This window comes from Odocoileus virginianus, chromosome 1, assembly GCF_023699985.2.
Source record: "Odocoileus virginianus isolate 20LAN1187 ecotype Illinois chromosome 1, Ovbor_1.2, whole genome shotgun sequence".
NCBI classification, from domain to species: Eukaryota; Metazoa; Chordata; class Mammalia; order Artiodactyla; family Cervidae; genus Odocoileus; species Odocoileus virginianus.
The window spans coordinates 88,931,682-88,948,259 of NC_069674.1; the positions used below are offsets into that span (position 1 = coordinate 88,931,682).

The window sequence follows — 16,578 nt, forward strand, 5'->3', positions numbered from 1 at the left end:
CACCATACAGTTATTACAATGTTATTGACAACATGTCCTATGTTGTACATTATGTCCCCTTGATTTATTTATTTTATACTTGAAAGTTTGTACTTCTTAATCTTCTTCACCTATTTTTCATGTTTCCCCACCCACCTCCCCTCTAACAACCACCGGTTTGTTTTCTGAATCTATGAGTCTGGTTTCTGTTTTGTTTCGTTCTTTAGATTCCACTTAGAAGTTAAATTACATGGTATTTGCCTTTCTCTGACTTACTTTACTTGGCAAAATAAAGGTTGATTCATGTTGTCATAAATGGCAACATTTGATTCATTTTTGTGTTTTAGAGTTAAGAATATCTCCTGTTTGTAGGTATATTATATATATTATATGTTTATGTATATATACCACATCATTTTTATCCATCTATCTGTCAAAAGAAACAGGTTGCTTCTGTACCTTAGTTATTGTAAGTAATACTTCAATGATCATGGGGTGCAAATATGTTTTTTAAGAAGTGTTTTTGGTTCTTTTGGATAAATCCCAGGCGTAGAATTGCTAGATCATATGGAGTTCTATTTTTAATTTTTGAGGAATCTCTGATAGTTTTACATACTGACAACACCATTCCCACCAACAATGCAAGCTTACCTTTTCTCCATATTCTCACCAACACATGTCATTTCTTGTCTTTTTGATAATAGCCATTCTGACAAATGTGAGGTGGTATATCTTATTGTCATTTTGATTCACATTTTCCTGATGGTTAATGTTGTTAAGCATCTTGCATGTGCCTCTTTGCCATCTGTTATGTCTTTCAAAAAATGTCTGTTCAGGTCCTCTGCTAATTTTTTAATTGGGTTGCTTTTTTTTTTTAATTGAGTCATATGAGTAATTTGGATATTTTGGATATCCATATTTTGGATAATATGGAAAATAATCCATATTTTGGATATCAACCATTTTCAGATAAATCTCTACAAATATCTTCTCCCATTCTGTAAATTGCCTTTTGTTTTGTTGATGGTCTCCTTTGCCATGCAAAACCATTTTAGCTGACTTAATCCCATTTGTTTATTTTTGCTTTTGTTGCCTTTGTTTGAAGAGATAGATTTCCCCCCAAATATTTCCAGGACTGGTGTCAAAGAGCAGAGCATACTGCCTGTGTTTTCTTCTGGAACTTAACAGTTTCAGGTCTGACATTTAAATCTTTAATCCATCTTGAGGGTCTTTTATATTGATATATTTGGTCCAGTTTTATCCTTCTGCATGTAGTCATCCTATTTTCCCAGCATCTTTTATTAAAGAGATTCTTTTCCTCATTGTATATTTTTGCCTCCTTTATCATACATTACTTGATGGTAGAAATATTGGTTTATTTATGTATTATTTTAATTCAAAGTTATTGTGTTAAAAGTGAGGATTAAATTTTACACCATCTTGTCATTCTCTAACCATATTTTTGTGAGTTGGAGGCTATAGTCTCCTTCCCATCCCCACATCTCCTATCATTCCTCCATAAATTGCTGTCCATGCAATTACTGCCAATAATGTCACACTTATTCATCTTCTTAGTGTCTCTCCTTCCTGAATAAGGGCAACACTTTTTGCCTATATTTACGGTGCTGTTTCTTCATATTTAAAACAGTGCTTGTCATATCGCATGTACTTAGCTGTTATTGTTTGGTCACTCAGTTGTGTCCAACTCTTTGTGACCCCCTTGGACTATTCTAGAATACTAGAGTAGGTCACCATTTTCTTCTCTATGGGATCTTCCCAACCAAGGAATGGAATCCACCTCTCCTATATTGCAGGTATATTCTTTACCACTGAGCCACCAGGGAAACCCTATAGCAAATGCTTAGTAAATGTTTAAGTGAATAAGTGGACATTTATACTACTTTTATTTTGGTCATGTTTTTAGTATGTTTTCTAAATATTAATGAGGATTGTATACAAGTCTTTTATCTATTAATATATTATGCTCTGAAAATATTTTCCTAGTTTGTAGTTTGACATTTATACTAGAAAAATATTTAATTAATAAATACATTTTTTATGACAGTGCAGACATAAATATTACCAATATTTTTGTCAATATATATATTTTGGGAATATAAAAGAAATAAAGGCTGGAATGGTAATTACCAGAGATTGGAGAGTAGAGGAAATGGGGAAATATTGGTCAAAGTTTTCACACTTACAGTTTAAGATGAGTAAGTTCTGGGAATCTTATATACAGCATGGTGATTTTAGGTTGATAACAGTGTACCCTTTACTTGAAGCTTGCTGTTTGCTCAGTCGCTCAGTTGTGTCCGACTCTTTGCAACCGCATGGACTGTAGCCCGCCAGGCTCCTCTGTCCATGGATTTTTCAGTCAAATACTGGAGTGGGTTGTCATTTCCTTCTCCAGGGGATCTTCCTGACCCAGGATCAAATCCACTTCTCCTAAGTCTCCTCCTTGGCAGGCACGCTCTTTACCCCTAGCACCACCTGGGAAGCCCCTGCGGTGACTAAGAAAACAGATCTTAAATGTTCTTACCCCCCCCCCCCACACACACACAGACAGTAGATATGTGACGTGATGGAGGTGTTAGCTAACACTAGGTGTAATCATTTTGCAATATATAAATGTGTCAAATCAACAAGCTGTATACCTTAAACTGACACAATACGCATGCATGCTAAGCGGCTTCAGGCATGTCCAACTCTTTGCCACCCTGGGGACTATATGAAGCCCACCAGACTCCTCTGTCTGTGGCATTCTCCAGGCAAGAAAACCGGAGTGGATTTCCATTTCCTTCTCCAGGGGATCTTCCTGATTCAGGGGTTGAACCCACATCTCATGCCTCCTGCATTGACAGGCAGGTTCTTTAACACTAGGGTCACATGGGAAGACTTGATGTTATGCATCACTTATATCTTAATAAAGATAGGAAAACAGAAATATTTTAAACTTGTTGAGCATGTGTTCATCTTTTCTCTTGCAGTTATAATTATGTCCATAGCTTTCAAGATCAGAACTTTTTCTATTATTTTTGAGGTTGTAAAAAGTAATTCAGTTCTATTAGATTTTAATTTATGATGGTTTCTTCTATTATTTATTATTATCATTTTATTTAGGTATAAAGTTTATTATATGGGCTTAAAATTATGGTTTCATAATCATTGTTGTACTAGTTTTTGAATGAATATCTTGACTTTCTATTTTTATGTTTTTTATCGTATATTGAATTACTATATGCAGCCTATAAATTATTTTCCATTTGTCATGTTTTGTTGATCATAATGAAACTTTAGTTACACTTTAGTTTAATTTGATAAAAGTTCAAACAATTTCCAATGATGTTTAGTGTTATTTTAAGCCTCTGAACAAATATGAAACTATACAACACCTTTTAAATAATCAGCTTTTCCATCCCCCCACTATATATTTTTTAAATTTTATACATTTTTGAAGGAAATATTTTTAATATTGCTTTATGTATATAGCAGATTATCTTCATGTATATAGCACTTTTTTATTAGTGTTAACCCCATATAGTTTATACTTTTGTTATTGAAAATGAAATTTTGTTATATTTTAATATTATTGATATATTAAAAAAGTAGTTCACATTTATATTGCAACTGGATATTTATTTTGCAATATTACTAATTCTAATTGTTTAATTTATTACTTTGGGATTATGGGACTTGATAATGTACTTTTTTGCTTTTCTGTTTTTATTTTTGTTTCATTGTAATTAAAATATTACAGGTATATCTGTATTACAGCATGATGTAATATGTTAGCATGTTATGACCAAGCTGTTGTGGGTTTATACTATATGCTCAAATAATATAAGAAAAAATAACTCTTAAATGTTATGTCTTTTTTTTTTTTACATTTGTTATTTGTTTTTATTTTTCATCTGAATTTTGAGATACAGTTGAAAGATACTTTTTTTTTTCATTTATTTTTATTAGTTGGAGGTTAACTACTTCACAGCATTGCAGTGGTTTTTGTCATACATTGAATTAGCCATGGATTTACATGTATTCCCCATCCCGGTCCCCCCTCCCACCTCCCTCTCCACCCGATCCCTCTGGGTCTTCCCAGTACACCAGGCCCCAGCACTTGTCTCATGCATCCAACCTGGGCTGGTAATCTGTTTCACCCTAGATAATATACATGTTTCGATGCTCTTATATGTTATGTCTGTTCCTCTATGATTAAATGCCAGCTTGGTTACACAGTTAATTGTGTGCTGATGATTTGCTACATAGTTTGAAAAATATGCTTTATTTTCTTGAATCTGTTCAAGATTTTAGACTTGAACTGTTTGCTTGTTATTAAATACAAATGCTTGAAACTAAGATACCTATTCACTAATACATTTTAACCAGTATTAAGCAACTAACTCTCCTTTTTAAAACATTTCTACTTAGACTTATGCTATTTTTTTGCCTGATGTTTGCCTCAGCTCCACCATTTCTCCTGTGTACTAATAACTGCTTATCTTTGCAGTACTTTAAAGTTTATTATGTGATTTTAGTTAATACCACTATTCCTTAAGAGATATTGCATCTTCATGCATTCTGAATGTTTTAGTCATTACAAAACAGTTTACCACATGTAAGTTCTAAGAGTCTGGAAGTATTTGAAATTGAAGGCAATGAGGGAGACATTATTTTTAAACAAAGAAAATGACTAGAGTATTAGTTTAATGCTCACTGGAATACAAGGCTGAGCATAGCTTAAACACGTACACAATGCAGAAAATCAGGCATCGTTTATATGACTTTTCACCAGTCATTACCAGTCTTTCTGTGAACAGCTAAGCATAGGTTTTAATCATTGGCTTGAGGAGCCAGACTGCAAGCTGTGATGTACCACTCCTTTGTAATGAGTACCTTGGGTTTGTGGTTTTGTTTCTAATTTTATATAGCTTGGAGAAAGCATGGGATAATCCACACTTTATTAGGATTATATAGAAATCATTCGGGGACAGCTGCCTCTTTCTCTTATTCTAATTCCTCTACCAACTTTTTAAACTTTACCTAAGCTGCCCTGGTTAGCTAGGTATACTCTAAATCTTTCAGCATTGTCAGAAAAATGACCTATAGTTATTGGTCTCTCCTTTTTCTTACTTAGCTTTTCATTGTAAAAATCATCAAGCTTTGAAGTGGGTAAAACTTGCCCAGCCTAAGTTGCATTAACTAAGTCAAGGCCAGGTATACCAGTGGTCAGAGACTGAAAGGAAGATGGATCTTAAATGAAGATGACAATAGGTCTCACTTCTCTTTGAGGAACCTTTACTATAAACTTAGTCATTATTTGTTAAGTAGGAATAAATAGGCTTCCCTGGTGCTTCAGACAGTAAAGAATCTGCTTGCAATGCATGAGACCAAGTTTCAATCCCTGGGTTGGGAAGATTCCCTGAAGAAGGGAGTGGCAACCCACCCCAGTATTATTGCCTGGAGAATTCCATGAACAGAGGAGTCTTGCAGGCTACAGTCCATGGGGTCACAACGAGTCAGACACAACTGAGCAGCTAAAACACTAGGTCACCAGGGAGCCCTGAGCAGAGTTCCCTGTGCTATACAGTAGGTTCTCATTAGTTATCTATGTTATACATAGTATCAGTAGTATATATTTATCAATCCTTCTCTCCCAATTTCTCTTTGGTATTGATACTTTTGTTCTTTCCGTCTGTGTCTCTAATTCTGCTTTGTAAATACAATCATTTATACCATTTTTTTTCAGATTCCACATATATACATTAATAAATGGTATTTGGTTTTCTCTTTCTGACTTACTTCAGTCTGTATGACAGCATCTAGGTCCATCCACATCTCGACAAATGACCCAATTTCAGCCTTTTTATGGCTGAGTAATACTCCATTATATATTTGTATCACAATTTCCTTATCCATGCCCCTGTTGATGGACATTTAGGTTGCTCTGTGTCTTGGCTATTGTAAATAGTGCTGCAGTGAACACTGGGGTGCAAGTGTCCTTTTGAATTATGGTTTTCTCGGGTCATATGCCTAGTAGTGGGCTTACTGGGTCACATGAGAAGTATTCCATATTCCTGGGTAGGCAGAATCAATATTGTGAAAATGACTGTACTAACAAATGCAATCTACAGATTCAGTGTGATCCCTATCAAATTACCAATGGCATTTTTTCACAGAACTAAATCAAAAAACTTCACAATTCATGTGGAAACACAGAAGACCCCAAATAGCCAAGGTAGTCTTGAGAAAGAGGAATGCAGCTGGAGGAATCAACCTTCCTGACTTCAGATTATACTACAAAGATACAGTCATCAAGACAGGATGGTACTGGCATAAAAACAGAAATATAGACCAATGGAACAAGATAGAAAGCCCAGAGATAAACCCGCTCACCTATGGGTACCTTATTTTTGACAAAGGAGGCAAGAATATACAATGGGGCAAAGAGCCTCTTCAATAAACGGTGCTGGGAAAACTGGACAGTTACATGTGAAGAATGAAATTAGAACACTTTCTAACACCATACACAAAGATAAACTCAAAATGGATTAAAGACCTAAATGTAAGACTGGAAACTATAAAACTCTTAGAGGAAAACATAGGCAGAACACTCGATGACATAAATCAAACCAAGATTCTCTATGACCTGCCTCTTAGAGTAATGGATATAAAAACAAAAGTAACCAAGTGGGACCTAATTAAACTTAAAAGCTTTTGCACAGCAAAGGAAACTGTAAACACGGTGAAAAGACAATCCTCAGAACAGTAGAAAGTAATAGGAAATGAAACAACTGACAAAGGATTAATTTCCAAATTCAGCTCATACAACTAATACCAGAAAAACAAACAACCTAATAAAAAAGTGGGGAAAAGACCTAAACAAATATTTCTTCAAAGAAGACATACAGATGGCTAACAGACACATGGAAAGATGCTCAACATCATTCATTATTAGAGAAATGAAAATCAAAACTGCAATGAGATATCACCTCACACTGGCAGAACGGCCATCATCCAAAAGTCTGCAAACAATAAATGCTGGAGAGGATGTAAAGAAAAGGGAACTCTCTTGCACTGTTGGTGGGAATGTACATTGATACAGCCGCTATGGAAGACGGTATGGAGCTTCCTTAAAAAACTAGGAATAAACCATCATATGACCTAGCAATCCCAGTTCTAGGCATATGCCCTGAGGAAACCAAAAGTGAAAAAGTCACATGAACCCCATTGTTCATTGCAGCAACATTTACAATAGCTAGAACATGGAAGCAACCTAGATGTCCATCAGCAGATGAATGGATAAAGAAGCTGTGGTACATATACATAATGGAATATTACTCAGCCTTAGAAAAGTAATGCATTTGAGTAAATTCTAATGAGGTGGATGAACCTTGAGCCTATTATACAGAGTGAAATAAGTCAAAAAGAGAAAGATAAATATTGTATACTAACAAATATATATGGAATCTAGAAAGATGGTACCAAAGAATTTATTTGCAGGGCAGCAGTGGAGAAACAGACATAGAGAACAGACTTATGGACATGGGTAAAGGGGAGGAGAGGATGAGATGTATGGAGAGAATAACATGGAAACGTACATTACAATATGTAAAATAGATAGCCAATGTATGTCTCAGGGAACTCAAACAGGGGCTCTGTATCAACCTAGAATGGGGATGGAGAAGCAAGTTCAAGAGGGAGGGGACATATGTATACCTATGGCTGATTCATGTTGATGTTTGACAGAAAACAACAAAATTCTGTAAGGAATTATCCTTCAATTAAAAAATAAACACATTTTTAAAAAAGCAAAAAAAAAATCCTTGACTCTTCATTGTCTATGGGAGATAATCCAAATACATCTGAAAGGCATTTAACCAATTATTTACATCTCCTTTATTTAGTTATATACATGTATTTACATCTACCTTAAATTATCAACGTGTGGCCATGTTCATGCTCCTCATGCTGTTGCCTGTTGCCACAATCTACATCCCAAGTCCTTCTTCCCTATTTAAAGCCCCAGGCTTCCTCCACTGCCTCTGTATAAATCTTTTTTTTTTTTTTTTCCTCCTTCATTCAGTGAACTCCTGCTTTCTATCTATTGCTCCCCTTTAGGGTAGCATCCATTCTGAGGTTTTCTTAGGTGCTCATAGGCCTGCAACTTCTCTGATACTTTAACATAATGTCTTTATTATGTGTTTATATGACTGTCTTCTGCTGGACTCTGTCTTTTGAAGGAAGGGACTTTGTATTAAAATTATATCTACTTCACTGTGTAGCCCTACCATGATTCTTATTACTTAAAGAGCTGTTCAATGGATTTTTTTTTTAAAAAGTGAAAAAGTCAATTTTAAAGAAAAGATTATAATATTTTTCATGGTTTATAAAGAACTTCTTTTTCATTAATATATAGGCAAGCAATGAGAATATTTTATATATTTTTGAAAAAATTCCATGTTACAGAGATTGAGTCATATTTAAGAGGTCTCTAAATACACAAAATTTGAAAAGTAATAGATCAGACAAGAGCATCTGTATTGTACAGATTTCCATGTTTCTGGAATATATAATCGGTGATGAAAGTATTAAAGATTTCCTTTTGGGTATAATAAATAATAATTGTCAAAGAAAGTTTTTGTTTAGTTTACATTTTTCTATACTTATGTATAAGCTTATTCTGTACTTATAAATAAGCTTCTATACTTCAGTTCAGTTCAGTCGCTCAGTTGTGTCTGACTCTTTGTGACTCCATGAATCGCAGCATGCCAGGCCTCCCTGTTCATCACCAACTCCTGGCGTTTACTCAAACTCATGCCCATCAAGTCGGTGATGCCATCCAGCCATCTCATCCTCTGTCTTCCCCTTCTCCTCCTGCCCCCAATCCCTCCAAGTATCAGGGTCTATACTTATATATAAGCTTATTTGAAGTTATACTGAACTCCAAATATTTTAATTTTAAACAAGATAAACTAAAAATTCAAATACCTTAAGAAATATAACATGCACCATCTAAGGACCTGACAAATTTGTAAATATCTGACTTGCACATCTTGTGGTACTCTAAGTACTAGAGGAATTTCTGGGATCCAGAAAATTAATAAAGCTTGCTTTTGTTGTGGGTGAGAATGAGTGAAATTCATCTCAGTAAAAAGAGCTAAATTGGGTTAAACGGCCTCCATTGTGTGTCCTAATAGATGATTTCCTAGCTCTTCTTTCTTAATAAAAAATTGGGGGAAAGTAAGTTAAAATTATAGATTCCTAGACCAGTCATCCAGAAATTACGAATTGAAATGTCTAGTATGGGCATCAAAAATCTGTTTTAACCATCATTCAAATCATCACAGAAGTTTTGGAAATACTGGCATAAGTAAAATTTAAATGGTTTTTGTTTGGTTTTCTTTAAATGATCTGGTAACAGAATGTGAGTATGCTGACTTTCCTTGGTTCTAGGTACTTTCACAGTCAGCATCTTTGCTGTAGAGATCTTTGCCTCAGCATTTTTGTCCCAAACATTTACTAAAGGCTAATTGGGCTTCCCTGGTGGCTCAGAGGTTAAAGTGTCTGCCTGTAATATGGGAGACCTGGGTTTGATCCCTGGGTTGGGAAGATCCCCTGGAGAAGGAAATGGCAACCCACTCCAGTATTCTTGCCTGGAGAATCCCATGGATGGAGGAGCCTCATGGGCTACAGTCCATGGGGTCGCAAAGAGTCGGACTCATCTGAGTTACTTCACTTTCACTTTCAGTTCAATTGGCCATCAGGCAGTTTTGCCATAAAGATAAAAGAGTGAAATATAAGATGAGATGTTAAAGAAGACATAAGGAAACATGAGAAATAAATAACAAAATTAATAAGACTTTATAGTGAAACACAAAATATTCGAATACATTTAAAATATGTATAGATTCATGACAATACTATACAAACAACGGGTTTTATTTAAAGGCTTGTGCCTAAGCCTTTGTCTTCCAAGTCTTTTGTTCATGGTATTTCGTACATTCTTTTGGTTTTTCTGGCTTCTTGTTTCAACTTTTCCTTTAGCACCACACTTTCACTAAAATGTCTTTCTTCATTACAAGATGTATCAGTTTCCAAACATTAGGAGGCATATTTGTAACTGAGCTTCATGTTGCATTGTAAAGACCTCTGTGCAATTGTTTGCTCCTGGCATATTGTCTCATATCCTGTGATTAATGTTTCATAGTTCTGTGGAAAATGTGGGTTCAACTCTGTGCCTTCAACATCTTTGACCTCTTTCTCCTCAAATGTAGCATTAAAAAAAAAAAATTTATCGGGCAAATTATTATCATCTGTTCACTCAAAAAATGAGTGACATCAATAAGGTCACTGACTGAATTCAATGCTCACACATTTCAACTAGTTGATACCCTTCTATCAACCAGTTATTTTTTTACCTTTCACTGGCAAAATTGCCTTATGGCCAATGAGTTATTTTTTGCTCTTGGTCTCTTTCTCCTCCAGTGTCATGTGCTTGAAAATAAGGAACCAACTCTTGGAGCAAGTCATTGTCATCTGTCATCTCATCAAGCCATCAATATTGTCACTAACTGGAGGGAGTGCTAATAGATTTCAACCAGTTAAAACCAAACTGTCAAATCAAAAACTGTCAACCTGTTACTTTGTCTTTCATGAGCAAAATTGCATTATGGCCAGTTAGTTATGGGTTGAAACTATTTGCAGCGAAAATGCTTGCAGCAAAGATGCTTATTCTGAAAACACTGAACATAAGAACCTAATAGAGAGAATTCACCTTATTTACATGCAAATTCATGATATAACTCAATTTTCTAGTGGCTTGATTCCTCCATGTAACCACGCATAAGCCCAACTTCTCCTTATATTCATGTTGCTGCTGCTGCTGCTGTTAAATCGCTTCAGTCGTGTCCGACTCTGTGCGACCCCATAGACAGCAGCCCACCAGGCTCCCCCGTCCCTGGGATTCTCCAGGCAAGAGTACTGGATTGGGTTGCCATTGCCTTTTCCAATGCATGAAGGTGAAAAGTGAAAGTGAAGTCGCTCAGTTATGTCTGACTCTTCGCGACCCCATGGACTGCAGCCACCAGGCTCCTCCATCCATGGGATTCTCCAGGCCAGAGTACTGGATTGGGTTGCCATTGCCTTTTCCAATGCATGAAAGTGAAAAGTGAAAGTGAAGTCGCTCAGTTGTGTCTGACTCTTCGCGACCCCATGGACTGCAGCCACCAGGCTCCTCCATCCATGGGATTCTCCAGGCAAGAGTACTGGAGCGGGTTGCCATTGCCTTCTCTGTATATTCAGGTTAGGCAACACCTAGAACAACGGAAAACACATGAGGGACATTGAATTTAGTCTTGTCAGAAGATAATAATGAATGCATTTTATTATTGTCTCTTAGGTTTTGAGCAGTCCTACAGAAAGAAAACTTCATGAATTTTATTTAACCCAAGAGTTCCCTGTGTTAATACATTTCAGAAACTTTTTCTCAGCTCCTTCATCCTCAACAACTATTAATGTTCTATGCAAACAGTGCTTTAGAAAACAAATTTTGGAAAATGCTTGAATAAATAATACTGTTGCGTGTGATGGCATAACATACACTTAAAGTAAAAATGTCCAAAAGAGAAGTTGTATAGATTGCTAATGAAGGAACACCCATTTATTCACCTTTTATTTTAGTAAAGTTTAGCATAGATCATTTTCTCTATTTTAGCAGATCAGTAAATTGAGGCATAATACTTACTTTCCTTTCTTTGAATTACTTTTTAAGCACATGTATATCCCAAGGAAGTCAGTAGAAGCTAGTAGCAAATTTTTCACAGATATACTCATGAAGCAATATATATTCTTGAAGAAATATTATAAGGTCTCAGTGGAGCCTATATATCAAATGCTTTTGTAAATTTCTTTTTCAGAGAGTATGTACTCTTGGTGAACCATGAAGCATATATTACCCAAATAATGACTAAACCAAAGTTATTATAGTAAAACTCTATACTTATTAGATATATTTTGGATTTTTTTGTCTATAACTATATATGATTAAATATTATTCTTCAAATGTGACTACTATGTTTTTTAGAAAATAAGAATCTTAATGGTAGAGACAACTGTAAGTTTTTACACTGGATAACAAATGATAATTCATCATTTAATCCTATAAAAGAATACAGCCAACATTCTTAAAAAATCTGCTTTATGCAACTAGTTGGAAGTTTTAAAAAACCTGCAGTACCAGAAAGTTTTTAATGATTTGAATTCTGAATTAGTACAGTAAATTAGTTTGTATGTAGACATAGAAGTTTAAAAGACAGTTTTGTTTTTTTGGTAAATAAGAAGGAAGAAGCAGCTCTTCCATTACTGTTAACATTCAACAATAGGAAAAGAAAATATAAAGAATGAATAAAAAATGTTTCAAATTTAGCCAGAAGTGTCAGGTAACAGAGCGTCAACACACTTAGCAGACCTCTAACTACCAGAGTTTTGGATAAGCTCCCAGCTTTAGAAGTTGGATGAAACTGGTATGATATTTGCCAAAATTGATGGAAGCTCCAAGAATGATTTTTTAAAAAAAGCCTTTTGTTTATAAAGATGGAAATGTTCCTTCTTCTCCATACATAGTTCTCCATTTTCTCCAGGGTGATTTAATTCCTAAAATCTGTTACTATAGCACATTTAATAACTGATTTTGCAGTATTGTAAACATAGTGATAAACCTAAAAGACGAAACTGTGTGTCAGAATCTTTATGAAAGCATAAGAAAATTTCAGATAAAGTTGAAAGTAGACTTTCTATTTCCCCATGTATGTCTACTCTAATATCCTTGCCTGGAGAATCCTATGGACAGAGGAGCCTGGCTGGCTACAGTCCATAGGGTCACACAGAGTTGGACATGACTGAAGCAACTTAGCATGCATGCATGCATGTATGTCTAAATTTCTAGTAAGTAAATGCGTATACAGATTTGGGTGTAAAACCTCTGCCTTTCCTAATGTTGTATATCATTGTTCTTCATCCCTTCTTAAGGGAAATTTTAAAAGAAAATAAGATATAATTTATAGTTTTCATTCAGATTTATTATATTAAAAGCTACTGTTGGGGAGAAATGCCTCATGATAAGATGCGTCCATAAACACAACTCCAATTTACCACATAAGCTTGACTGAGCAGAATTTTAGCTTAAATTTGTATATTTTACATTTTTAGATTAGGGAAACATAGTTCAAAGTTTAGAAAGAATTATATTTAAAGACTAGTACAATATATCTGGACCTTAAATCATAATAATTTAATCAAAATTCATTTTTTTCAAAATTATTATTTGAAATGGCAATAAGCATTCTAGATTAATTAAATGTCATTCAAGATTCTCCTAGCATCTAGAAAATATTGTGTATATAACTGATGATTGAAAATGTGAAATAATTAAAAGTGTAGAAATTATGAGAAATACCTTTTTTAATTGAAAACTTATCTGGTAATGCATTCCAAATAATCAGATTTAACATAGATAAAATTATTTTACCTGTGTTCAAATGCACCTAAAATGTTCATTGATGCCAATATATTTTGTGAAATATTTTAAAAAGTTCAGATGCCTACATATAAGTATTTTTACTTCACTCTGTATAATAGGCTCCAGTTTCATCCACCTCGTTAGAACTGATTCAAATGCATTCTTTTTATTGGCTGAGTAATATTCCATTATATATATATACCACAGCTTTTCTTATCCATTCATCTGCTGATGGACATCTAGGTTGCTTCCATGTCCTGGCTATTATAAACAGTGCTGCGATGAACATTGGTGAAGTAAGCCAGAAAGAAAAACACCAATACAGTATACTAACGCATATATATGGAATTTAGAAAGATGGTAACGATAACTCTATATTGCAAGGCAGCAAAAGAGACACAGATGTATAGAGCTGTCTTTTGGACTCTGTGGGAGAAGGCGAGGGTGGGATGATTTGAGAGAAAGAATTGAAACATGTATATTATCATATGTGAAACAGATTGCCAGTCCAGGTTCAATGCATGAGACAACTGCTCAGGGCTGGTGCACTGGGATGACCCAGAGGGATAGGATGGGAAGGGAGGTGGGAGGGGGTTCAGGATGGGGTACACATGTACATCCATGGCTAACTCATGACAATACATGGCAAAACCACTATAATATTGTAAAGTATTTAGCCTCCAGTTAAAATAAATAATTTTTTTTTAAATTAAAAAAAAGTATTTTTGGATTTGTGCGTATTGGTAACTTCTCAGAGTATTTTAGATCAAACTGATATAATTCACTTTAAAAATAGTCTATATGACCTCAGCATTGTACTTATAAATGTTCCCACCTATTCAAAAATTGACTACAATCTGTCATGACACAGGATAGGGAAAATAATCTATCTGTGTCAGGTATAGGAACAAATCATGAGTTGTCTTCAGAGCCAAGTAGAAGACTTCAGAGTTAACATCGTATATACCTGAACAGGGCAAATGACTTGATGAAAATACAACTCTGTCTGATGAAATATGGGTGGCAGGGAATATAGTAGAAATATAAAATATGGGACAAATAATAATAGAAGTACTAAGGTATAGCTGACTGAGTTACATTGTTCCAATGTTTTGATACTTATTATCAATTATTGCCTATGGTTCTATATTTTGAAAAGCTTATTTTAAACAACTATATTTATCAAGTAATCCGTTTATATATTTTTTTAATCATTTGATAACTAAACCCTGAGTAAGTATAATTCCAGGCCCCTTTAAAACCAAACAAATGTATAAACAAAAATAACACTTGATAACTGTATCATTTTATGGAAAACACACATAAAATTTCCATTAAGCTTTTGGAAATATTGATAATTGCCAGTGGATACTCATTCAAATCCTCAAAGACCCTAAAAAGGAATTTTGGCTTCATGTTGGTAATCACATGTATAGAGGGGAGGGCAAAAATGACAGTGAGAGATTAAGTAAAGTTTGATTTTTGAAACAATTGATCTTGAGAAATAGTGAGAACAAAGATAAAAAATAAAATATTAGTTTTCTTAAAAAAATTTAAAAGATAATCTGGAAGCAAATATATGTATAAGCACTATATGTATAAGGCAACTGAGACTTTCTGTGATTATAATGATTTTGTTTTCTCAACATTATATCAATAATTTCTAATAAAAATAGACAACTTAAAAAAAGGAAACTAACGGGGCTTGTGTTGTCAAACAGTGATCCAGAGATAAGTATTTCTCTAGGTATGATCATATCAATGCTTCTATTAAGGAAAAAACCCTTCTTTATTCTCATGTACCTATGTATGATACCCATAATAAATGTGCAATAAATATTTGATTATTGTTTTGTGATGAATAATATAGACATTTAATTAGGGTGAATTTTAACGTATTGGTTATCTCTAGTACATATTATTGCCTCTGGCATTATCTCAGAGTTGTTCATTATATTTTTTAGGACTGGAACTATTTATAGTATCTTGGGATACAATGTTACCATTTTTTGTCTGAGGTATGATGAAATTATGACCTCCATTGTGATGTAAGTTTTTGCCTTCAGTTTGTTAATCACTGCCTTTGGATATTGTCAATTTTTGTTTCTCAGCATGTGTGCACCCATTTTTTTTTTTCCATTTATTTTTATTAGTTGGAGGCTAATTACTTTACAATATTGTAGTGGTTTTTGTCATACATTGACATGAATCAGCCATGGATTTACATGTATTCCCCATCCCCATCCCCCCTCCCACCTCCCTCTCCACCTGATTCCTCTGGGTCTTCCCAGTGCACCCATTTTTATCCTCCAATTTCTACCAATTGAGATAGATAAATAGGAAGCTGTATACTCTCCTTGGTGAGCCTATAGTACAATAATGAGTCACTAAAAAAGGGTGGGTGTGGAAAAATGTGAACTGTTGTACTGAACTATATAACCCAGTTCGTCCCTGAATAACTGTCTTGACCATAAGTAAAATATTGAATGAAACAAATATGGATTGGTTTAAATGAAATCACTGTTGGGACATCCCAAAATAATAATCCGGATGTCTTTTTAGCTTTAAAAGTTATTATGATTTAAGAAATTCACTTTCTTTCATGAATGTTTAAAAATACTTTGAGTTTATTTTCTAAGTCTTGTTCAGCGAACAGGTCCAACTATCTTTAGCTTAATGTATAAAACATATTTTGGTGTATCAATGTATCTCACTATAATTATCTGTAGTGTATTTTTCCATGAAACAAAAGAGAAATGAGTTTTATAATAATGGTTTTTTCTAAGTAAAATAATGAGGACTGGCTACACAAGAAACAGTGCCAATTTTTTGCAAATGTTTTTAACTAAATCTCAAGAGATTTCTCTTTAATGAGAAACAAACTCCCACCTACTAAAATTCTCTGAAACAAAGTAAGCACCTCTAATGGAATGATTTTATCCAAGAGGTCAAAGAAAGAACATTTTCCATTTTCTCTAAATTTTCTCTTCCATAAATAATAGTTTTAGCAAAAGTGAAAATATTTATTGTCTAGTTATGTCAATGTTTTAGACATCAGATTGTGCCCTCCTTGAACTTTT

General features: G+C 34.3%; 1 protein-coding gene across 9 annotated transcripts in view; it reads left to right on the top strand.

The window, feature by feature from the left end:
- AGMO (alkylglycerol monooxygenase) overlaps positions 1 to 16,578 on the top strand; it is a 365,218-nt gene that overhangs the window by 285,017 nt on the left and 63,623 nt on the right. Inside the window, exon 13 of one of the 9 annotated variants that reach the window (XM_070470686.1) lies at positions 10,468 to 10,584. The exons of 6 other annotated variants lie outside the window; for them this stretch is intronic. In XM_070470686.1, coding sequence (XP_070326787.1) covers positions 10,468 to 10,569 — 102 coding nt within the window. In that variant the 3' untranslated portion in view covers positions 10,570 to 10,584. Of the gene's footprint in view, positions 1 to 6,158; positions 6,180 to 10,467; positions 10,585 to 15,462; positions 15,517 to 16,578 lie in introns of those variants that run through there. 2 more of the 9 variants (XM_070470724.1, XM_070470740.1) reach the window with 2 other exon arrangements.